This window comes from Python bivittatus, unplaced genomic scaffold, assembly GCF_059951505.1.
Source record: "Python bivittatus isolate LINGU-HERP-01145 unplaced genomic scaffold, Pbiv_v1 ctg000020_np1212, whole genome shotgun sequence".
Lineage (NCBI taxonomy): Eukaryota > Metazoa > Chordata > Lepidosauria > Squamata > Pythonidae > Python > Python bivittatus.
This window is the reverse complement of record NW_028277030.1, coordinates 48,703,868-48,729,729: the sequence shown is the minus strand read 5'-3', so window position 1 is coordinate 48,729,729 and position 25,862 is coordinate 48,703,868. Positions and strand designations below refer to the sequence as shown.

Genomic DNA, 25,862 nt, shown 5'->3' with positions numbered 1-25,862 from the left:
AGCCTGAGTGGTACACTGAGTAGTGTATTAGGTCTGGATCAAGAAGATTCAGGTTTAAATTCCCACATTTTTTAATCTAATCTTAACTGAATTCAATGAGTTGCTCCACTGAGTCCTTGGAGAAAGGACTGAAGGATAAAAATTTAAGACCCATAATAAGCAGACCCATGAGCTGAATAGTTTCATCTAAGGATCAAGCAGTCTGAATTAAAAAAAAAAATAGAATTTGGCTCTGTAATCCAGCTGGCAATCCCACTAAAAAGGACAGATATTAAATTAAAAACACTTATTTTATATAAAAAAACAATATGAACAGTTGCAAAACAAAACAAAATAAAACAAAACACTTTCCCTCTGGCAACATGTTTCAAACCCCAAGTCCTTCTTAAATAGCCAATGGAGACTTTAATGTGTCTTGAACACAAGAAGGAAATGGAGAGAAGGTTACCTCACCAGCTGAATGGCAGACTCATATTCATCTCTTTCCCACACTCTTTTTTCCAAACATGCACAATACAACTCTCTGATCTGTAAAACAGGAAATATTTTGCAAATGTGAAATTAACGAAACATTCATTTTTACCAATTTGTTACTTACAATAAAGGGCTTTATGAACCGTAAGGATTCACTGATCTCAGACATGGAAAACAACTCTTGAACTATCAGGTGTATTGGTTCAATGATAATAAAGAAAGTAAATATAATTAATATGGACAGATCCACACTGTAAAAATAAACAGCTTTCACTGCCTCATAATAAATTTAGTTTTTATTATCTCCTTCCCACCCTGAGGAACTGTATATTTTTCAGTATTCACTTCTCAGAAGAAGCCAGGGCAATTTGATTAAACCCAATCATTTCAAAGTCAAAAGGGCCATAAAATACATTCATGGCCCTTTTGACAGTGAATATATTGAGTGGCCCTGGCAGTAAAAAAGACTTAGTACTGTTTTATCTTACTGCAGTACAGGCAGAATAAACAAAAAGCAGCAAGACTGCAAACCAAATTCAAGATACCAAAATATTAGACATAAAATATGAGCACATACTTGTTTGCCTAATGGATATTTTGGAAGAGAAGATGTGAAAGCATGAAGACATCGCAAAATTGGGAAATAATTTTCATGGTAACTACAGAGATCTTTTAGCAACGTTTGCGTTGTTTCCTAAATGATAAAGGAAATATCTGATTAGTCTTTTACTCACTACAACAGCAAGAGGAAACACGTAAACCTATTTTACAAGTTGCAGTGCTATTCTATAGATGCCTACCCAGAAGTAAACCCTACTACATTGAATGGGATTTATTCTCAGATACATGTGCATACAGATGGGCTAGGAACCTCTATTAGTCATGCTGGATGAAGCTGCTGGAAATTATACCCAAGCAACTGGACTGATGCTGGAAAGCCTTCTCTTTCACTTGCTCTCTTGACCTAAGAAGAATACTCTTGAAATGCATTGAGTGTTAAAAGCTAAAAACAGCATGCAGCTAACAAATAATTATGAACTGAAATTTGATCATTTTTAAGTACCTGCTTAAAGTTATTAGGGATGTGCAGCTCTTTGAATTCAAAGGGGAAAGGGTTGCTTTGAAGCACCTGTGGGTGGTCACATTTATTTGCTTGTTTGTTTGTTTGTTCATTCATTCAATTTATATAGCTACCCATCTCAAACATATGACTCTGGGCAGCTAACAGAGAATAAAAAACTGATAAAAACATAACTAAAAAAACACAGTACCATAACAAATATAGAAGCCAAGATAAAACCAACCAACACAGTCAACATAACCAAGATACAGACTCAACCACACACCCCAGGCCCCAGACTTGGCAACAAAGGCAGGTTTTCAAGACCTTATGGAAAGCCACTTGGATCGGGGAAAGTCTAACCTCTACAAAATGATGTTCTAGAGGGCGGGCGCCAATGCAGAAAAGGCTCTCCTCTGGATATCTGCCAGATGGCACTCCACTCCACCAGACAGGACCCAGAGCATGCTTCCTGCTAGATCTCACAGGATGGATAGATACAACTGGGGAGAGATCAACACTTGTCAGCAACCCCTTAAAGCAGTTTTGGGGATCATGTCACTGCCTTCCACAGCTACAGTGTGATCCCAGGAAGAGATGTGTTTGGTTAAAGGAGCTGCTTATAGGTGCTATGTCCACACCCAACATCCAGCAAGGCAGCTTTTACCTATTAAATCTACAGCCCTACTAATTATGATCCTTGGGTATCAGTTACACTACAACATAGGGTCTGGTTGTCTGAGGTACCACCTCTCTCCCATTGTTTCTGCCAGCCCAGTATGTTTGGGTACAGTGCGTGCACTCTGGGACCCTTCTATTAAATGTTGCCATCTTGTGGGACCAAGGAAGTGGGCCTTCTCTGTTACGACCCGACCCCCATACTCTACAATAGCATCTCCCCAGGGATACAGATGGAGCCCACTCTTCTGGGATTCCAGAAAGCCCTTAAAACCTGGCTTGGTTCCCAACCTGGGGCTATGTTGTTTGGGGCGGCCCCTGGCATGTGGCTGCTTTTAGTCCAGGCTGTCTTGTTTTGTCCATGTTGTTTTAACTATGTATTAGATTCAGTAATCTGCCCAAAGTCTATTGGAGTGGGCAGCCATAACAAATTTAAATAAATGAATAACTGTAAATCTCCTAGGCTCTGGTTTTTAGCATTCAAAGCACCTGGCTTATAAATAAGTCATTTTAGTTGATAAGCTTTTTATTAAATACAACTAAGGTAAACCAAGTGCCCTATATTTATACTTGCTACATAAGTATTAGAATTTGCTTTATTTAGGGTTCTAGGATGCATTTTTATTTAGAAGTTGAGACAGAGATTTCATTTTTGTCACAATGTGAGCTCTCAAAACTTAGAAGGGGGGCCATAAAGAAAAGAAAAGAAGGCTGAGTTGTTACCAAAAGACACACAGAGATCAGGAAAATAGGAGCTCACTGAGGAAGAGGAGATTAACCATAAAAATTTGAAAGCTAGAGGACCAGTTTGTATCCCTATCCTTTCCCAAAGCCTGTACAAAAGATTTGCATTGAAAGACTCCCAAAGTTCTAACGGCTAAATTGAATTATTCTACTTGAAGAAATCCGAAATTATTTTAGCGACTCCACTGCTAATACAGTTATTAATAAGAAAATTCTAAATATTCCATATACAGTAATGTGCAAAAGTTTTAGACAGGTGTGAAAAAATGCTGTAAAGTAAGAATGCTTTCAAAAATATATATTGTAATTGTTTATGTTTATCAATTTACAAAATGCAAAGTGAGCAAACAGAAGAAAAACCCAAATCAAATCAATATTTGGGGTGACCACCCTTGCCTTCAAAACAGCATCAATTCTTCTAGGTACATTTGCACACAGTTTTTGAAGGAACTCGGCAGGTAGGTTGTTCCAAACATCTTGGAGAACTAACCACAGATCTCCTGTGGATGTAGGCTGCCTCAAATCCTTCTGTCTCTTCATGTAATCCCAGACAGACTCGATGATGTTGAGATCAGGGCTCTGTGGGGGCAAAACCATCATTTCCAGGACTCCTTGTTCTTCTTGACGCTGAAGATAGTTCTTAATGACATTGGCTGTACATTTGGGGTCATTGTCCTGCTGCAGAATAAATTTGGGACCAATCACACGCCTCCCTGATGGTATGGCATGATGGATCAGTATCTGCCTGTATTTCTCAGCATTGAGGACACCATTGATCCTGACCAAATCTCCAACTCCATTTGCAGAAATGCAGCCCCAAACTTGCAAGGAACCTCCACCATGCTTCACTGTCGCCTGCAGACACTCATTATTGTACCGCTCTCCAGCCCATCAGTGAACAAACTGCCTCCTGCTACAGTCAAATATTTCAAATTCTGACTCATCAGTCCAGAGCACCTGCTGCCATTTTTCTGCACCCCAGTTCCTATGTTTTTGTGCATATTGAGTTGCTTAGCCTTGTTTCCAGGTCAGAGGTATGGCTTTTTGGCCACAATTCTTCCATGAAAACCACTTCTGGCCAGACTTCTCCAGACAGTAGATGGATGTACCTGGGTCCCACTGGTTTCCACCAGTTCTGTGCTGATGGCACAGCTGGACATCTTCTGATGTCAAAGGGAAGTAAGCATGATGTGTCTTCCATCTGCTGCATTAAGTTTCCTTGGCCAACCACTGAATCTATGGTCCTCAACATTGCCCATTTCTTTGTGCTTCTTCAAAAGAGCTTGAACAGCACATCTTGAAACCCTAATCTGCTTTGAAATTTTTGCCTGGGAGAGACCTTGCTGATGCAATATAACTACCTTGTGTCTTGTTGCCGTGCTGAGTCTTGCCCTGGTGTATGATCTGTGACATGAAACTCTTACACAACCTCACCTTAGTAGCAGAGTTTGGCTGTTCCTCACCCAGTTTTAAGCTTCCTACACGGCTGTTTCTGTTTCAGTTAATGACTGTGTTTCAACCTACATATGAAATTGATTATCATTAGCACCTGCCTGGTATAATTGGTTAATCATACACCTGACTCTAATCTTACAAGATCCCTGACTTTGTGCAAGTGTACAAAGTGTGCAAGTGTAAGAATTGATGCTGGTTTGAAGCCAAAGGGTAGTCACACCAAATATTGATTTGATTTAGATTTCTCTTCTGTTTGCTCACTTTGCATTTTGTAAATTGATAAACATAAACAATTACAATATATATTTTTGAAAGCATTCTTACTTTACAGCATTTTTTTACACCTGCCTAAAACTTTTGCACAGTATTGTACATTAACAATTAACTTGTAGTAACTTCATTGATTGATACTGGAAGATGTATTTCATTTCATTTTAAAGTAGCAGGGCTGAAATTAAATCTCTGGTACTTGGTAAGCTGAAAGCTAAGCATTTTTCCCCAGGAAGAGTGGGCCTCCTATTTTTTTCAATAAACAAATTGAAAAGATGTGCACAGTCAAGTCCTTAATGCTTCTCTGCTTAGAGGAAATAACAGACTACAGAAATCTTTGGCACAACCAGAAAACATAGTGTTCTAGTAAAACAGGACAACAAAAAGTACTATAATTTACAGAAGAAGAACATTTGGTAGAAGTTAGCCACCTGTTTTATCCCAGTAGACACATGAACCTGAACCTATATTCTTCTATCACATACATTTCATTTTGGAGATCTTTGCCCCATTGCAGATTTAAGGAGAAAATCCACTTGTACACCAGTTTCCCTAAATTTAGTGAAGAGATCTGACAGATCATTTTGTTCAATGGTCTTCTATTTGCTGGTACTGAACTACTGCTTTTCTCTTTTTGGGGACAGGTTTTTACATTAAGTTCAATTGTTGTAATAACATTGAAATAAAATTGGACAATTCCCAGAGAAGGAAGATTTAACTAAGTTTTAAGAAAGCCTTTAACACAGAAAAATGTAGCACTAAACCACTAGTGCTTTTACTGCTATTGTTGCTACAATGTTTCTCCATAGGTAACTTTTCTAGATCAAGATGAACTCAAGCCTCCACAAAATAAGAGGAGAATGCTCTTTCAGAAACAGTCCTTCATTTCTATGAAAAAAAAGAGCACAATCTTTATACATACTAGACCTAAAGCTATGGGGACATTTTGCATCATGAGGTGTGAATTTTTATTTTATTTATTTATTTATTTATTTATTTATTTATTTATTTATTTTTGCTGCTTGGCTTTATAATCTTTTTGTCTGCTCAGAAAAAAGGCCAAACACAGGAAATTGACATATCACAGAGAGATGTATTTGTAAGATCAGATCTTGGACTTCACTAGCTCTTAGTAAATTAATCTTTCAATAGTCTCTTACTTTGCTAATATTCAAAACCCATCTCATCATTATATATTTTCTATATTTGATCATTTAGCCTCAACAAATTCACTGGGACTTACTTCTAAATAAAGATGCTGAGGTATAGGTATAGTACAAACCTATGCATATTAACCAAGAGACAGGTTCTACCAACTGAGTCTACCTTTTAACACAACATTTCAAGTTCTGGCGTGTCAATGATGAATAAATCTTGTGCTTACACATTCCCCTCTTCCTCATACATCCCAATTCATTAAGGTTCTTCTTCCTTAGTGCAAACAATAGGCTGTCATCACAGCTAATCAACAAGCCAATTTGTCAATAAGTCCTGGAACAGGAGTATGCAACAACAAAGAAGCACAACCATGCAGTTTAGCACTGCAACTGGGTAAGTACATTTAGATTTAACTTTACTTCGCTATCACTTTAATGACAGTGGGTGACTCAGTGGCTAGAGTCACATAGGAAAGCCATGATTTAGTTAACTGTAGCTTATTGAATAGCTATTGCTTGGGCTTAAATTACATGTTAATCAGTAAACCATGGTTTACAAATCATAATGGCTGGGTTCACATACCACAAAAAGACACAAAGAGGCAAACCTACATTATGACTTAGCTTGATGAGTAAACCTAATCAGGACTCATGCATCATGCTAAACTATATTTTCTTTTACAATGGTTGTTAACGCCTGGGGTCACATATCATACTAAGCCAAATCCAAAACAACCCATGTTTGGCTTAATATGATGTATGAAGCAGCTAGTTTATTTTACTATTTTAAATTGAGGTGCCATGTTTGTCAAAATGCTGTTAGCTAATTTGATAGAGGGAAAAAAAAGATAGAAACATGTTATTAAATAATGCAGGAACATTCCAGGAATGAATTTATATGACCTATCATTCACAGTGGCTGTTTTCAGCAATTTAATATATGGGTTTTTAAACAGCTTCATCAGTACTGGCTGCCTCTGAAGGCCTGATATAGAGTTGATTCATCTTTTGCCTTTTGATGTTCCTGTATCCCTCTTTCTCTTTGAATCTCATGTTAATTTATTTCTCTAGCTGTTATTAAAATACGTCCCCTGTTTTAAAATAATTAACATGGCAAGTAAAATATAGTAGTCAGATTATGTCTCACCAAACTGCTGTTTAGTTTTTAAATTTTAAAGAACACAGCGCATGAAATCTTTCCATTTTTCACAGTTAAAATTAAGAGAAAAAACGGAATACAAGATTCAGTCACCAGTTCCTGAATTTACACAATATCCTCACACATTTTCCTTAAGTCTCAAAATCACAAATGGGCAAATTCTTGCCTTCCTGATATATTGAACATGATCCCCATCAACCCTGGCATGGGTGGTAAGCGGCAAAAGATGAAGTACGATGACGTCAAGAGGTTTACTTATACTGTATGTATTCTAGACCATTTCACTTTTCAGTCCCTCATCAAGGGAAATTGGTCATCTTGCTTTGGAATTCTCGTTTCAGGTGTTTTTCCAGGAAGCATGGTAAAAATTTAAAGCAGTCATCATAGTAGCATGTTTTCTTTCCTTTTCTTTTTAAAGCACATCCATTTTTGGAAGAACATTTTTTTTTCTTCTAGACTAGACTGATAATTGAATGTACTTATTCCTAAATGGCTAACTGAAATTAATTAAACTTGAAGGAACAGATATAAATAGTTCAAGAGTTAGTGTGGAGGAGTGCACTGTCTCTCTGTAATAATAATATCATTCATAATGGTATCATTTTCCATTTTATAGGAATTCTGAGTGGCAAACCTGATTCTTCCAGTTAATTCTCACAATGGGGCAGATTTGGAAGATGTGCAGAGGAATGAAAGGAGAGAAAGGAATGTGGTCTAAAGGATTAAAATTTACTTTATGTTATAATTTGAAAGAAAATTTTTATAAAATGTTGCATCGATGGTACATGACACCCCAAAGATTATCAAAGATGTATGGGACAATTTCCAACGTTTGCTGGAAATGTAACCAACAAGAAGGGTCGTTCTACCATATGCGGTGGACATGTAAAATTGCAAAGAAATTTTGGACTCAAATACAATCCTTGATGCAGAGCGTACTACAAATACAGATTCCATTTAAACCAGAATTATTCCTGCTGGGGATAATGGACTTTCAAATCGGAAAGCATCTTATTAGAATTACTCAATACATGATTACCACAGCAAGACTTCTGTATGCACAATTTTGGAAAACCCAGACACTACCAACAATACAAGAATGGTTGTTAAAACTGATGGAAATGGCAGAAAATGATAAACTGACTTGTTTATTAAAAGAAAATACAAATAATTATTACCTTAAAGAATGGAAACCATTGATGGACTATTTGCAAAAGGCAGGTGGGGCGAAGCTTACATGGGGATTTGAAGATTAGATTATAAATGTAATGGGATATGTTTTGACAAAGAATTATTCCTACTTAATGAATTAAAAACTAGCACTTATGACACTCTTATTATTCTTAAGGCCAGAGATAGATTGGAAGCTATCTATTTTTCATGTCTTTTTTCTTTTTCTTTTCCTTTATCTCAGTTCTTCTTTTCCTTTTCTTTATAATTTGTATTTTCAATTTTCTTTTTCATTTCTAACTTTTAACTTTGTAATCTTAAAATCTTAATAAAATACTATTTTAAAAAAAAAGAAAGGAGAGAAAGGAAGGCACACTTATATAAGTGGAATCTTGGATGTTATACAGAAGTATTGCTTATCTGAAATAAGAAACTTTGTAGATATTTTTTAATCCTAGATTTTACCTTTAAACATTCATCATCAGTCAGCAGTGCAGCCTGCTTCTCTGCTACCTGGCTTTCAACAAACCTGAACAGAGGAAAAGGAAAAGCTAATTTTAAACATGGAAGCTAATTTCCAACTCCTTAATAATAATTTCGATCTGAATCACGTGATCAGGAAGGGGGGGGCTTAGAAAGGAGGAATCAGGGACACTCCTATCCTTCTGAACTGACTGCAGATGTACTGGGAGAATTTTTTCTGGAGATATTTTTTTCATAGTTCCTCACCAGATCCAACTCATTTCCAAAATCAATCTTTCCTGTGCCAACTTCTCCCCCACACCGTATTTGGCCCCATTTTATTCAGTTTCAAAAGTTATCCTGCTGATCAACAGATGGACAGACAGACAAAGTGAGTTGTAAGCCCTTTTACATAATTTCTTTCTACCAATTGTTTGGGTTGGAGAGAATGAGAATGTAAAAATATTCAACATTGTTATTTTTCACTGCTTAAAAAAAATATTTAATTAGGTTACTTAGGAATCTTTCAGCTCATATATCAGGTGAGTGCTTTTGCAAAATGATTATTTGTTAAAGGCTATCTTTTGATAAAGGAGTACAAGGAACAAACACTTTATAATCCTAGGATTATCTGGATCCTTTCCAGTAGGGTTTTAGGCTGGTTTATAATATTGAGATGGCATTGGTTGTGCTTGTGGATGACCTCTGAAAGTCTTAGAATAAGGGTAGTACATTCGTCTCTGCCCTCCTGGATCTCTTACCAGTTTCTGACACCATCAATTTTGCTATCCTCCTTGACTGACTTAGAGGGTTGGGAGTGGGGGGCACAGTTTTGCAGTACTTCTCTTTCTTCTTCTGAGGCTAAATCAGTCTAGCCCTAGACTCCTAATGTGTACAGTGCCTCGGGGCTCAACTCTTTTCCTTATTTCCTACATGAAACTGGTCATTGGCTGGCACAGATGAGGTATCATCAATATGCTGATGATACATGGTTATTCATTCCCACCCAAGGCCGTACAAATGATGCTATCAAGGCTTTTACTCAGTTCACTTGGAGGCAACAAAAGCCTAGATGAGCCCCCTGGATCTGGAGATTTTCCATCCTTAATTCTTGATGGTTGAGCACACCTCCAGGGAGAGTTGGTGCACAATCTGGGGATCCTCCTAGATTCAAGACTCCTGCTTCATGAGCAGGTGGCAGCTATGGCTAAGGGGCCTTTGCATAAATTCACCTTGTGCGCCACTGTGCCATTCCTGGACTCAAAGCTCTACTCATGATCACTTATGCCTTCTTGCTTGGACTAGTGTAGTATGCTCTACATGGGGGAGCCCTTGAAAAGCATTCAGAAATTTCAGCTGGGCACATACAGTATTGGGTTCCCCCAAGTGACACCACTATTATATGCTCTGCTCCTAGTAGGCTTCTAAATGCAATTCAAGGTGCTAGTTATCACCTTTAAAACCCTGAAGAGCACAGGGCCAGGTTTCTACCTGTACTACCACATCTGACAGGATGGGCATTCTCTGGGTCCCTTCTATGAAACAGTGTCATCTAAATCCAGGAGACATGGCTCTCTGTCATGGCACCTGTCCTATGGAATAGCCTGTCCCCTGAGATCCAGATGGATCTGACCTTCTTGGCCTTCTGGAAGATCATGAAGACGTGGCTTTTCCCCCAGGCATTAGGGCCAGGATGTATGTTTTTGTACTGTAGTTACTGTGGTTACACTGTGCCTTAGTTATTGTATTATGATTGTTTCTAATGGTATATTTTGTCTTGGTTTATGTTGGTTTTATAATATGTTTTTACATATATTTTGTTGTTAGCTGCCCAGAACTATTTATTTAAGATGAGTGGCCATATAATTTTTAAAACAAATTAATCAAATAATATGAAGAATATTACATGCATTTGAACATGTGTACTATTCAGGAAATTTATTTATTTGCTTAGTTCATATAATTTACTTCAAATTGTAATTCCTTATTTTTTTCTTAAACCAAAAATATTTAAGAAATGGCAGAATAATTAAATGCAATGTCAAGAAGTTTAGACAGTTATTTACCTTCTAAAAGATGGCAATCTTCGAATATTTTCAAACTGACTATGTGATAAAAGTTTTACTCTTTTCTCAGATTCTTGGAGTTCACAGCATAGCACACTGAGAGGGTGAGAATAAAAATGCTCCAACAGGGACAGCTGTAAGAACAAGGAAGTCCAAATGTAAAATGAGAATTTGGAAGAACACTGATCAAAACAACTCAAATATTGTTCTAGCTGTTAGAAAAATAAATCCATTCTCCTGAACTGTTATTCTGAAGCTGAAACAATATCCATTTTATTTTAATATAGTTGTAAATCAGATGGCAGGATACGCATGTACACATACGCATTTATACAATCAATTATCAGAACATTAAAAACATTGGACAGCAAAATTACATTACAACAATATAACATAAATTGATTTAAAATTGTATGTAAAATTCTAACAACATAACATGTAACTTAGCTTACTCTGGGCATACTAACTCTTTGGTGTAGCAGATCTAATTCTGTAGTAATTTGTGTGCTTTAATACAGTGACACAAAATGTAGGTACATTAAATGCAAAGTTATGTTTACTGTCTAATAATAGAAAAGCAAGATAAAACTTATCTAATCATCCTGGCAAATGTTCCAACAAGATGAGACATTGACAGCTACCCTGATAATAAATGCAGTACACAAAACATACAGGGTTGTTTCTATCCAATTTGAATTGCAGAGACAAGTTCTTCTAGAAAAAGGAATTTTGGCTAATCTATCACTGAGAACTGCTGTAGGTACAACACAATGTCTGGCACTAAAAAAGGCTTGCCACTGAGTTGGGGATATAAGTGTGGTTAATATCTACTTGGTTCCAATCTTGTGTGTGTGTGTGTGTGTGCGTCTGAGTCAGTGCTGGCTCCTGGCAACCACCTGAACTAGTCCCTGAAGTTTTCTTGGCAAGATTTCAGAAGTGGCTTGACATTGCTTTCTTCCTAGGGCTGAGAGAGAGTGACTGACCTAAGGTCATCCAACTGGCTTTATTCCTAAGGCAGGACTAGTGCTCATGGTTTCCCGGTTTTTAGTCTGATGCTTTAACTACTATACCAAACTGACTCTCTAGTTCCAATCTAGGGTATTCTAAATGCTCCTTGATATGATATGAAATTAAACTAAGTTCATTCTGTTGTTTAATATAAACTAATCTGGTCTTAATTATTTGAAAGGCTTGTTTGTATTGTAAGGAGAGTACCAGACCAAGAGGGAAGCGAAGAGAGGCAAGGTTTTGTTTAGTTTTGTTTTTTGAGTACTACTAGATACCAGGAACACTGAAATTAACACTGAACTAAAGGGATCAATCCTGTTGAAAAAAATGGCACTTTGTGTGTGTGCATGCATGATGGCAGGATCATTTCTTACATTAAACAAGAGCGTCATGACTTTTCAGTGTCAGATATCAGGTATTTTGCTTTTCATTCTTCATGCCTACATAACATGCTAGCAAGGTTATGCTCAAAATCCTACAAGCTAGGCTTCAGCAGTATGTGAACCAAGAACTACCGGATGTACAAGCTGGGTTTCGAAGAGGTAGAGGAACTAGAGATCAAATTTCCAACATTCGCTGGATCATGGAGAAAGCACGAGAGTTCCAGAAAAACATCTACTTCTGCTTCATTGACTATGCAAAAGCCTTCGATTGTGTGGATCACAACAAACTCTGGCAAATTCTTAAAGAGATGGGGGTACCAGACCATCTTACCTGTCTCCTGAGAAATCTGTATGCGGGCCAAGAAGCAACAGTCAGAACTGGTCACGGAACAACCGATTGGTTCAAAATAGGGAAAGGAGTACGACAAGGCTGTATACTGTCACCCTGCTTATTTAACCTATATGCAGAGTATATCATGAGAAATGCCAGGCTGGAAGAATCACAAGCCGGAATTAAGATTGCAGGGAGGAACATCAATAACCTCAGATATGCAGACAATACCACCCTAATGGCAGAAAGTGAAGAAGAACTAAAGAGCCTCTTGATGAGGGTGAAAGAGGAGAGTGCAAAAGCTGGCTTGAAACTCAACATTAAAAAAACTAAGATCATGGCATCTGGACCCGTCAATTCCTGGCAAATAGAAGGGGTAGAAATGGAAGCAGTCACAGACTTCATTTATTTGGGGTCCAAGATCCCCGCAGACGGAGACTGCAGCCATGAAATTAAAAGACGTTTGCTCCTTGGGAGGAAAGCTATGGCAAACCTAGATAGCATATTAAAAAGCAGAGATGTCACCTTGCCGACAAAGATCCGCATAGTCAAAGCTATGGTTTTTCCAGTAGTAATGTATGGACGTACAAGTTGGACCATAAAGAAGGCTGAGCACCGAAGAATTGATGCCTTTGAACTGTGGTGCTAGAGAAGACTCTTAAGAGTCCCCTGGACTCCTAGGAGGTCAAACCAGTCAATCTTAAAGGAAATCAACCCTGATTGCTCATTGGAAGGATTGATAATGAAGCTCAAGCTCAGATACTTTGGTCACCTAATGCGAAGAGAGGACTCTTTGGAAAAGACCCTGATGCTGGGAAAGATTGAAGGCAAAAGGAGAAGAGGACGGCAGAGGATGAGATGGTTAGATAGCATCACTGAAGCAATGAGCATGAAACTGAACAAACTCAGGGAGGCAGTGAAGGACAGGAAGGCCTGGCGCAATATGGTCCATGGGATCACGAAGAGTCGAACACAACTTAACGACTGAACAACAACAACAACATATAACACCTTGTGTTATGCAGCCAACTCTACCAATGACCATTTTTTTATTTGGAATACTCCACATTCAAACCCATTCAGAGTTTTATTCTGCCAGTAAGAATATTCCAAACTCAGAATGGTTCTTCTGACATAAACGGTGTGTATGCAACCAATTCTTTCCTCCCTCTGTAGCCCTTAGCACTAGTTTTTCCACTGTTCCCCAGCCTTACAAAATAAGGAAGGAAAGAAATTCCCAAGATCACCTTTTGCCCACCATTCATCCAATGGAAAATCTCTGCTGAATCAAGTTTTCTGCTTATGGAAATTTATGCTGCATCTAATCTTTAAACTGATATTAGAACACATTTTTCAAGAGGGATTTCTTACACAGGTAGACCTCGAGTTACAATGGCAATTGGGACCAGAATTTCCATCACTAAGCAATGTGTTTGCAAAGCATGATGTCATGTGACCGCATCACTTAGCAATGGCAATCACAGCAGTCCCCATTGCCATTGTTCACTGAATCCCACCAGTCATTAGCCAAGGACCCACCTCGATCCAAGCCGTTCCTGGCTTGGTCCCTCCTAGCCCCGAGCCTCGGTTCTTCCAAGGTAAGGGACTGCCTCCCCTTCAACTCCCCCAACCGCCTATTTCTACCACAATCTCTGCCCTTTGGCCACTCTGCACCCTGCTTTGTGGGGTGACAAGCAGCACAGCTATGGGACTGCTTGCCATGCTGTGGCTCAGGGGCTGCAAGAAGCCCCTGAGCTGCAGCATAGTGCAAAGCTGCAGCCACACCAGGCCAGCCCAGCCCTGCAGAGCAAAGCTGCAGTTGTCCCAGCCCAGCAGTGTTACGCAGTCGCCCAGGAAGCCACAGCCCAGCAGCACGGTGTGAAGCTGCAGCCACCCCAGGAAGCTGCAGCAGTCCCACCCAGCTCAGCAGCATGGCACAATGCCCTAGCTGCAGCAGACCTGCACTCCAAGGCCCATGCCACCCTGCACTCTGCCACCCCAGCTGATCTTCGCTGTCTTCTTGCTCCAGCTGCTGACGAGGCGTGCCCAGCCTGGCCCTTCACGAAGCCTTCTTCCTGTGGTCTCATGAGGAAACTGCTGTGCACAACCTCGGGAAGAAGGCCTCACGCAGCGAGCATTTACCTCGTGAAGGGCCAAGCCAGGCATGCTTAGTCAGCAGCAGGAACAAAAAGACAACAAAGGTCAGCTGGGGCAGCTGAGTGCAGAGTGGCAGGGGCCACAGAGCGCAGAGGCCAAAAGGGCAGAGATGAGGGGGAGATAGGTGGGTGAGGGGAGCTGAAGCACCCCTGTAGTTTTAAGTGTGGGTGGGCTGCTAAAAGCTTGAATTTTGATCATGTGACAGCAGGGGCACTACCATGGCTGTAATTTTGGAGACCTGTCATAAGTCCCTTCATTCAGTGCCACTGTAACTTCAAATGGTCACTGAACGAATGGTCGTACTCGAGGACTACCTGTAAAACAAGCCTATTTGTGTATATATTAATGATTATAAATACAGACCACAACTTTGTATTCACTGATATTGTGATGTTACAGAATGAATACATGTATCATCCTGATTCTCAATAACACTGTTTAAACCTGCCCTATCGATCTATTTCTTTAAAAAAAAAGGGGGGGAGGTGTCAGGCATAATTCTTAATTAAGCTATACACTATGAATTAACAATTAGATGCAAACATTTATTACCTGCATGGAGCTCTATTGTTTGCCACAGTAAACTCATTCATTTAATTATAGTAAACAGAGCAATAGCAAGCTGAATATCTATTTACAGGTACATATAAGCACATATATTATTTTTTGTTACTGCTGGATTTAACCCAAAGTGCCTCTCTGCTAATGGATGGCTTCTGCTTGTTGAAGAAGGAAACAATTCATAAAGCCACAATGATCTGTCCAATCTGTTATGGGGGTTGCAGCCCACCAAACCTACTGTAAAGGTGACCTGCTAGAAAGGGGGAGAAAGGGAAAACTCCCACTGTGTTAAGGGAGGTGATCTCATGCAGGGTTGGAAGCAACCTATTTTATTCTATTTTATTGTTTTTAGCCTCCTTGACATTATTTGATGGAAAAGTAGGGTAGGAATTAATAAATTAGCATGATCAATTTTTTTTTGTCTTCTATGCTGCTATTCAACACTGACTTGGTGGCACATAATCAATCAGAAAATCTGTGAGGCTTAGTATGCCTGTCTTTTTTTTTTTTTGGCTTTTATATTTGGGTAGAACTTATTTTTAAGTTATACTGCCTTTATTGTTGTTTTTAGTTTTCTTAAATGCCTAAATCAGGCATGGGCCATTTTTCTGTCCTGGGGCTGTACTTGCCCTACCTTAGTACTTCAGGGAAGATAGCCAGTGAAATTTGACATCAGTGGAGTTCCATTTGCAGACTCGTTCCTACATTTTATGAGGTTCTGAGAGAGCAAAAGAAGCAACATAAGCCTTGTAGGAGTTTAACACATCATTTTTCCCTTTAAACCTCCCCTAACTGCCCCAAGAATGTAGGGTTTTTAAGAGCTATATTAGGTGTCTATTGTGCCAAAAACCACAGAAAAGGTCTATAATTGGGATGCTGATGGCAGCCTCTCAACTGCCTATTCTAGGCCTAAATAAAACAACATGGAAGTTGGATTTACAACTGTTATTACATCCCAAGTTATTTAATATAGTTTTAGAATTACTATTTGCATTCCATTGCTATCCATGTCATGGACCATAACCATCACTGAAATTTCTCAAAACACCAGCAGCAATTACGTGACCAAAAACTGGAAGGGTATTCCTGGCATCATGTTTCTGTAATACAGTGGTGGCGTATTATGTCAATGATAGCTATAGCAAGGAAAAAGATGGGAGGATCACCTCCCTTAATCCCAATCATCAAGTTCACAGAGAAACACTGAATTTCTAAACAGCTGCATGATTGATGAAAATATTGTCCAAAGCTGCAGCTGCGGTCAACAAAGGGACAGTGGCAAGAATAGGGGAGAGAAGAGCTTGAAGCTGAGGTGTCTTCATAGAAGAAAAATCCTCTGTGTTTACAGGGAATGGACAGCCAACCCAGGAGCACCACAATACCATAATGACTCAGTAGGAGAGAGAAAAGAAGTTTCATTTCAGAGAAGGGTGGTTTGAGCCAGAGTTCTTGGAGAAGCACTGCCACCTCGAATGCCTTCTCCCAGCATACCCCAATAATTGTGGAACTGTTGTTAAGAATTCCTTGTCAGCCTGAAGTTTGATTAATAGCAGAATAGGCTGCTGCAATTTTCAGTTCCCCCTTATTCTGTCCACTATTTCTGTATTTTCCTTCTTCTAATAAAGTCCAGGGCTGACATACCCTTTGCATTTTTGTGAGACAAAGGCTCCATTGTCCCATGTCCCTCATAACAGCAGTGCAGCTTTTTGTCTCTGCTCTTCCTTCCCAGTGCCCAAAGTTAAAAACGGGAAGATTCTTCTCCACACTAATAAAATGGCAGTCTAAGCCATCACACCTGTCACCGTGATTCCTAAAACACATTTCACCAACTGTTTGTAAACAGCAACAACATTCATATGTCTGGATGTATAAAAAAAATTATCTAAAGATCAAAAACTAGATGTCACTGAGAAGAGCTTTATCAGACACTATTCTCTTTCAAGTTTCTTTTTAATGTGTAGGAAAGTTTCTTCTGTGCAGGAGTATTCAGTAAATCTCTAGCCCATACAGAGTTATCACTCATTGTGAAAATTAGACCCAAAGTTTATCATCACTCTGCTTTCCAAAGTTAGTCAGCTATTTTCACTAACACTTACCTGAAATCCTTTGACAAAGTTATGAACAGAGAAGTCGTGGTACAAAAATATGTTTATCAGCACTTGCAGAACCTTCTCACTGATTTTGAATGGAAATTGACTTGTCAGAAGTAACTGATATAAAAAAAAATTAAACATTAATAAATTATGTATTTCTGAAATAAGATGACTTTAATTGTTTCTACAGTTGGAATTCTCTAAAAATTTTGGAGAGTTTCTAAATAAGAAACCCTATAATGGCAAACATTCTCTCTTAAATTCTACAGTATTAGCACTTTTGTATGCAACAGAGCAACTGAATTTTTTTTAAAGAACAGAGAAGAAGATGGAAAAAATGGAGGTCTATTTGGCCTGACAGAATCAAACATAAAAACCAAGCCTGTGCACCCTGAAATATCCCAGATATATTCTAATGAGTGGCAGTTCAACAGCAAGTAACCAAAGCAGAAAGTATTTTCTTAAGCAAGTGCAAAGAACTGATTCTGAAATGGAAGAACAAAGTATAAGAGGCTTTCAAGACACAAATAGTTGTAACTGAAATAGTATTATTTAAACAACATTTAAATATCATGAATAACATGAAATCAAAGTTCTGTGTTAAATTTCCTTTTTTAAAATAGACAAAATAAAAATCACATGATGTTTTCACTTCATTACATCATTTGATGGATTAATTAACATCTAACTATATGCTGATATTTTCTCTACACATTTTATATTAAAACTCCCATTTATATTGCCAAGAGATCACTGGAATCTGTATTTCAGCCAATCTCAGACTGTTGCCTACGTACTGACTATATATTAATTTGATGAACCCAGTGAACTCAATCACTGAAAGACTGAGAGTGAAATCCAGTATCAGGCAAGCAGAAGACTGCTGGTGTGACAGAACTTCTCCTCTCCTGCCCACACCTCCAAAATTTGCTCCAGAGAGCTGAGAATCCTCTAGCACAGATATTGGAAAAGAAAAAGAGTGGGGGAAAGGGCTGAAGAAGGAAGAAGGATCATCCACATTTTCAGTTCTGCTAATGGAATTAATTGTGGTAGTGAACCACAAGTATAGGATTTTGACCAGAAATCTACAGTGGCAATGATAATTTAGCAGTATAGTACTACTCCTCAAGAAAATTTATTTAAAAAGAATACTGCTTTCAACAATTAACAGCTACGGACACTTTGGTTTTTATCAAGAACTTGCATAGGGTATACCACACCTTCTTTTCTTAAAGTATTACCTTATCAATCACTTTGGTTAGGTGTTCTTTGGAAGAATGACACTGGAAGAGTTCTATGCATAATGAAGAGGACACTGAGTGAGGTAGCAGCTTGTGGATCACCATTGGAGATGTAGCAATTCCAAAAATAAGAACCAGTGGAAATTCACGTATACAATGACTAAGGTAAAAATTAACAGTTGGGAAAAATTAAATATGTATAACACAATCAGATGAAAATTTACTTCCACAGAATTTATCAACAGTGTTGTACTAATACAAACAAGCAAGCCCTTTAACTCTGAAAAGTTGAAAGAAAAAAGACTTGTTCTTTACATGTAAAGCGGTCATTCCATTTTCCTGATCATCATATATTAAGGACTGCATAACATGATATATATAAAACAGAAATGCAGTTCATACATTGCAGTTTCCCAATTCCTTGCAGTCCCAGTCAGAAATCAGAAACAGGAGCTTTAATAAGTCCTTAGTTGGCTATCATACTACACTAATCAACTGTGTTTAGTTTGATATCTGGTCTAGTTGAATTGCATATTTGAGTGCCAAGACTTAACATGATTTATAAAACAGGAGACTGAATGCCTTGACCAGTATATAAATCACATGATCTCCATGTCTGCTAATTTCAATAATTTATCCCGCTTCCGCTATTGTAAGGAACAATAACATGTTCTGAAGTATATAGTAACTCTTTGGCTTGTGAGATTTTAACTGTAATGCCGAGATATTTTCAAGAATATCTTTACTGCATTAGGATGACAAATGGCATGCCCAGTACCTATTTTCGTACTGCTATGGAATTATAATATATGCACAGGCAAGTTAAGAGCCCAATCAAAATTACAGAATTCTACATTTCATTTTTTATTAGTGTTGATCGAATTAATATCTCAATTAAATTTGCTCACAGGCAAGCGAATAAATGTTTGCAAACCTAATGGTTTAATTATAAGAAAACATGTACAGAATTGGACTGTAAATATGACTCCATAGGAAATATGCAGATTCCTATAAAACCTTCCCTATAATGTAAATTTCATAGGCAAAGCTGATTAACGCCAGTCAACATCTGTGCTTATTACAAACAATAAAGAAAAAGCAAACATGAATCAACTTATTAATTTATTTCCTCTAGAGAATGAAAATGGACTAGAATAGCTTCAATTTCTGATCTCTTTGTTATATTACCTGCTCATAATTATGAAGTCCTGCAGAACTTTGGTTGTGAAACTTTCCATGTCCTTGAAAATAATTATAACTGGAGGAGTTTCCCAGTGTCTGGATGAAAATGTTCTTTTCTTGCATGGAGATTCGGTATCAGTTTTCTGCAAATCATACTGCATATATTGAAAAAATGAACTGGGAAAAGAGAAAGCTTAGCACATTCTCTAGACCATCATCTAAAATTGTGGAGTCCAAACAGGTACCACCACATATTCCAACATAAAAGAAAAATGGGATATAAATGTAATAACTAAATAAAAAACAGCAAAATAAAGTAACACATCCCTTTTTTCTGGAATATTTATTAAAGTATTTTTAAATCCCATTCCATGTTTAGCTGTAAAAAAAAATTAGATATTAGAGTTAAAGCAAATAAACAAGAGTGTGCCATAAAGGCTAGAATATACAGGATCCAAAAACACTGTTCTCCAAATGTGTCCTGCAATGATGGATAACACCAACTCCAAAATGCTTATACTTGTTTCTCCTACTGAGAGCAATAGGATGAAACATAAACAAAGAGAAAAACACCATACAAATCCAAAAGGGGGGAAAAAAGCAATTTCCTTCACTTGCAATTTACACATTGTTAGAGTAAATAAAAGCAAAAACGTTGCTATCTATCATATATTTATTAGATTTATATACTACCTTTTGTTGGGATACAACTTCAAAAGCTTACCAAGTCCATTGACAATTATCTTTTCCTGCTAAATCCATATGGGAACAAATGATACTACAAAGAATGCTTAAAACTGTAGCCCTGTTGACTACAATCTAGGAAAGAGGCTCAAGAACCTGTGAATTCAGGAGGTAATCGTTTCCATCTTTCCAGTCCATGAAAGAGGACTGAAAATGGAAAGAAGAATATGCCCATGAAAAAAGCATTATAATTACACTGATGGGAAAAATTTGGTTTCTGGTACTATGGTCTGAATCTTGGATGAAGGATTTCTGGCACGATGAGCTGAATCTCACAACGACTGATGAAAATTATTTTGGCCAAAACAGACCCATCTCACAAGCCTGCCCCACTATATCTTAAAGAGAGTGAATGGGGAGAAAAACAGTGAAACTGTGAACAGCACTGCTCCCTGATCTTGCGCTAAGACAGAGAAATGCTTGCCCATGAGGACAGCACAAATTATGCTGCCATACTATCTGCTGAGTCAAGGATAGGAGGAATGTAACATGGTATGAGAAAGTACCCTTATTAAACTGTGGGAATGCTATAGATGTAATATATTTTGAACCTACCAAAGCATTTGACAAAGTACTTGATGAGATTCAGATCAGTAAGTGGGTGTTAGATGGCAATTAAACAGATATATGGCTAGCGTGAGAATATCATCAATGGCTTCTTAACAAACTGGAGTACTCGGAGGGCGGAGCTGGCGTCGCGGCGATACGGCGGGCGATCCTGGGCTCCCAGGATGGCAGCCGATATCTCCTCGCCCGGACGGTCCCGATGGACCTAAGCCGTCCCGTAGAGATGGCGAACGCAAAGGGCGCGTCCCGCGGATCTCAGGGACGCCGCAAGTCCCAGATCGATCCGGGGAGAAGCTCTTGAAGCCGGTGGAGGAGAGGCAGCCAAAAATGGCTGCGAAAGCCGGGACAGCTCCAAAGGAAGATGGAAGAGAAGGGTGTCAACTGGGTGAGATGGACTTTTACTATTCAACTATTCTTAGAGAACACCTTAAGTAACTTAAAGAGATTTTTAAAAGTGAAGAAAAGTGGATTAAGCGGCGAGATTGAACCCTATTAAAAAAAAGAAGGGGGAGAAAATTTTTCTTTTCAACTTTCCCTTTTTAGTGGAATTGACAAGATGTTTTTCTTTTAAAAAAAATATATTTTTAACTGGATTGGCTTTCTCTTTTTAATACTCAATAACTTTTTATTTTAAGCCTTTTTTTACTAAGATTTTTTTATTGTTATAAGAAATTTATATCTTTTTGACTTTGAAATGGGGAAAGTGGAGTTAAGAGAAAGTAAATGAAAGAAAGTTGCACTGCCATTTAGAGGCGCGAATTAGTGCTTTTTTTTTTCATTGTGACGCACGCTCAAAGACCCTGTGCTTTCTAAAAAGATAGTGGGATGTGCATGTTTATACAGGTGCCATCCGTAACTATAAACAAGAAAGTGGAGTTGAAAGCTACTTTGAAAACATTAAGATGGAAAGTTTGAGCCAGTCACAAGAGCCTTGATTAGTGGCAGTAGCTCTTTTTTCTGCTAGAAGCTCTGCTTTGCTTTCTATTCCACCCCCCAGATGGATTTTTTTTTTTAAAGAGGCTTAGCCTTTTACTTATTTTACTTTTATTTTTATTTTTACTTAATTTTTTTTTCTCCTTTTGCTTCTTTTTTCTCTTATTTTTGGCAAGAACAAAGATAAAGAATCCTTTGACTCAATGAAGGTTTATCAAGATAATAGACTATACGAGAAACACAATGCAGAAAAAGATCTTTAAACTATTGAGGATGACTATAAAAAATTGGAAGAAGAGCTGCAGAAATTCTCAAAAAAAAAAAAAAAAGAAAAAAGATATTAAAGCTAAAATGGACTTAATTAAACATAAAACGGGATCATTGGAAAAGGAAGAAATAGTACAAGAAATCAGAAACATTAAACGGAATTATTGTGAGGCCTATAAACTGAGAATTAAAAGGGTTAATCAACTGATAAATGAAGAGAGACAGATTTGTTCTTGGCACTGAGGGTGAGAAAAAGATTATACAAGATTATAATGGAAAATCGTACTAAGAGAATGTACAAAAAGAAGAAGTAAAACAATATTGAAAGAAACTATTGCAGATGTTTAAAGAGAAAATCAGGGAATACAACAATGATGGAACTGACAGAAGCTTCCAAAAGCAGAATGTTCAAAAGGACACTTATTATTGCTTTCTCTTATCCAATAATATAGAAAAAAGGAATGAACAGCCAGATATTTTGGGACATTGAATGAAAAGGGTGAACTCAAAATTATGCAAGCGCTGGAATAAAGTATAAATCTGAGATATATAGTTAAAAATTGTATAACATGTAGTGAAATCTGGTTAGAACTGTAACTTGGTTAGAATTGTAATTGATACTGTAACTGATATTGGTTAGAATTGTAACTCTTAAGAATTGGAAAAATTAAAAAGTACTTATGCAGGAGGAAGTTATTCAAAATTATGGAATGTGCAGAGATGAGTTAAATTGAGATTTGAAATTAGAGTAAGAAGATAAGCAATTTTATATGACACGGGATTTGTTTTTATTAATGATTAGATGAGAAAATATAGTAATGTAATAGATTAGGAAATTTTATAATAGAAATTTGATATTAATTATTATATATATACACATATAATAGATAGATGGAGATGTATTACTAATCCTATTGAAAGTTAAAATTTTTTGTAATATATGATTTTATAGATTAGCTATGAATGATTAATAATTGTTAATTGATAAGTATACAAGTATATTTTTGAATAGATGATATGAGAATTTAAGATTATGAAAGGGGCACCAACGAGTTTAACTGGTTGACACACGGTATAAAATGGAAGATGCTTTTTTATGCCTTTTTATGTTTTTGTTTGTTCATGTTTGTTTTGTGTTTGTTGTAAAAATAAAAAAAACATTATAAAAAAAAAAAAAACAAACTGGAGTACTCATCAACATTTTTATTAACAATCTGGATGAAAAGATAAATTGAAAGCTTATTACATTTGCAAATGGCACAAAGTTGGGTTATACAACTAATTCCCTAAAAATAAAAATAAAACTCAAAACAATAGGTTAGAGAAAATAACAGAATAAAATCTAACAGAGGCAAATGCAAAGTTCTTCATTAGGAAATAAAATCAGGTGCACAAATATAGAACAGAGAATACCTGGCTTGGTAATGACAGTTGTGAAGATGGTTTTGGAACAGTAATTACTTACAAATTAAATATGAAAGCAGTATGATATGGTTGGAAAAAATGAAATGCAATTACAGCAGAAGTATAGTTTCCAAATCATGGGTAGTAATAGTTCTAAGCTGGTCAGGTTTCCCTCATGTAATATTTCCCATTCAGGCCATTGTACTTAAAGAAGAATTCAGAAAAACTGGAACACGTTCAGAAAAGGCATCAAGGATGATTGGGGATCAGACACTGTCCTATGAAGAAAGACTGAAGAAACTGGGAATATGCAGTTTTCAGAAGACTGAGGGAGGGGGACTTCAGAAAATATGATAGTACTCTTCAAATACTGGAAAGAATGTCACCCAGAAAAAAAGCTGTTGTGCAACATTCCAGAATGCAGAATGTAAAATAATGGTCTTAAATAACAGGAAGGCTTTCTAGCAATAAGGCAGTGGAACAAATTATTCACAGGAGTTGTAAGTTCCCATTTACTGGATGTATTCATGTGGAGGTTGGACAACCATTTGTTGGGGATGTTTTAATTTGGATTCCTGAACATGTGGTTGGACTTCATTTCCTAGTCTCTTCAAACTCTGTAATTCTAGGATGCAAAATATCTATGATTCAAAAAAATAACAAATATCATGACACATATATTTCCCATAATATTTTGGTTCACCCAACATTAATAAAACGTTCTAAATTAAGTATTTTCCTTCCAAGATTTACACGGAACATAGGAGATGTATGTAAGAGACTTCTACACAACAGAATGTATTTGTCTTCATACATCTCAGTAATCCATATAAAAAAGAAAGCTATTTGGTCATTTTGATATAATACATGAATTCTGGAATGCCTACAAAATCTTGAAAAGAATAGCACTATATGAACTGACAATTTTGAAACTTACTTTGGTTACATTCCTATACCAATTGGTAAGAGATGCTACAGAGCAGCACACCCTTCTGGGGGAAGTCTTGGGATATTCTTCTTCGTCAGATGAGTCCACATCCACATCGCAGCCCATGAGCTGTATCATCACCTTCTGTAGCAGTTGCTTTATGCCTTCCCAATTCAAAAAAGTAAATAAAGACAAAATTGAGAAGGTAATGAAGATGTGAAATTTTTTGAATTATTCTAAAACAAAAAATACAGGTAGACCTTGACTTACAATCACAATTGGGACCAGAATTTCCATCACTATGCAATGTGGTTGTAAAGCAAGATGTCACATGACCACATCACTTAGCGACAGTAATCCTGGCACTCCTTGTTGCAGTCATTAACGAATTCCCCCAGTCATTAATCGAAGACCCACTCCAATCCAAGCCATTCTGGGCTTGGTCCCTCCCTGCCCCGAGTCTCAGTAAGGTAAGGGACTGCCTCCAACTCCCCACACCCTCCTATCACCGCCTCCATCTCTGCCCCTTTGACTGCCCTGCACCTTGCCTTGCAGGGTGGCAAGCAGCCCCAGAACCGTGCGGCTCTGGAGCTGCTTGCCAAACCCTGGGAAACCGTAGCCACCCCAGCCCAGTCCTAGCCGCAGTTGTTCTCGCCACCCTGCACTTTGAGGCCCCTGCCACCCTGCGCTCCACCACCCCAGCTGACCTTCATCTTCTTGCTCCTGTTGCTGATGAAGCGTGCCCAGCCTGGCTCTTTGGAGGCAGCTGCTGGCCACGTGAGGCCATCTTCCCTAGGTCTCATGAGGAAACCGCAGTGTATGACATGGGGAAGAAAGCCTCAGGTGGCCAGCAGTGTTGATGTTTCTGCACCAGCTATATTTACTGTACTGTTTTATTACTTTGAATTTGTGAACAAAATAAATAGGAAATACTGTATGCATTAAATTGCAAACACATGTCATGTTTAATCTTGTACCATACAAAGGTTGTGTCAACTTCTGTTAACTTAGGTACTCACTGAAACATAACATTTGACCATGCCTAAACTTTTCCATGCATCACTATAAACACACAGAAAATGATAGCTTCACTCACTTATCAGTTACAGTATACAGACAATTTCTAGAGGTTCTTGCCATGTTGCTGAAGTCATTATGGTAAAAGCCTCCTCAGTATATTACAATATTTACCTGGACATTCTTTGGACTTCAGTGATACCACAAAAGGAGTAACATCATCTTGAAGAACTCCAGAGAGACTTTTAATTGTTAGTTCATGGTCTGTAACATTCACACCTAGAAGGAAGAGTAGTCAAAACTGTACTGTTCCTCTTTATGGATAGCTAAAATCAGTAGAGAAAATTGCAA

The 25,862-nt window shown here is 37.7% G+C and overlaps 1 protein-coding gene across 3 annotated transcripts in view; it reads right to left on the bottom strand.

Moving 5' to 3' along the window:
• ORC3 (origin recognition complex subunit 3) overlaps positions 1-25,862 on the bottom strand; it is a 65,941-nt gene that overhangs the window by 20,332 nt on the left and 19,747 nt on the right. For 2 of the 3 annotated variants that reach the window (XM_088138290.1, XM_088138273.1), the window contains exons 5-13: positions 25,686-25,790; positions 24,504-24,658; positions 19,658-19,806; positions 18,470-18,629; positions 17,232-17,345; positions 10,696-10,829; positions 8,633-8,696; positions 1,052-1,168; positions 449-528 (exon numbers count right to left, since the gene is read on the bottom strand). In XM_088138290.1, coding sequence (XP_087994416.1) covers positions 449-528; positions 1,052-1,168; positions 8,633-8,696; positions 10,696-10,829; positions 17,232-17,345; positions 18,470-18,629; positions 19,658-19,806; positions 24,504-24,658; positions 25,686-25,790 — 1,078 coding nt within the window. The remainder of the gene's footprint in view (positions 1-448; positions 529-1,051; positions 1,169-8,632; positions 8,697-10,695; positions 10,830-17,231; positions 17,346-18,469; positions 18,630-19,657; positions 19,807-24,503; positions 24,659-25,685; positions 25,791-25,862) is intronic. The other variant, XM_088138280.1, reaches the window with a different exon arrangement.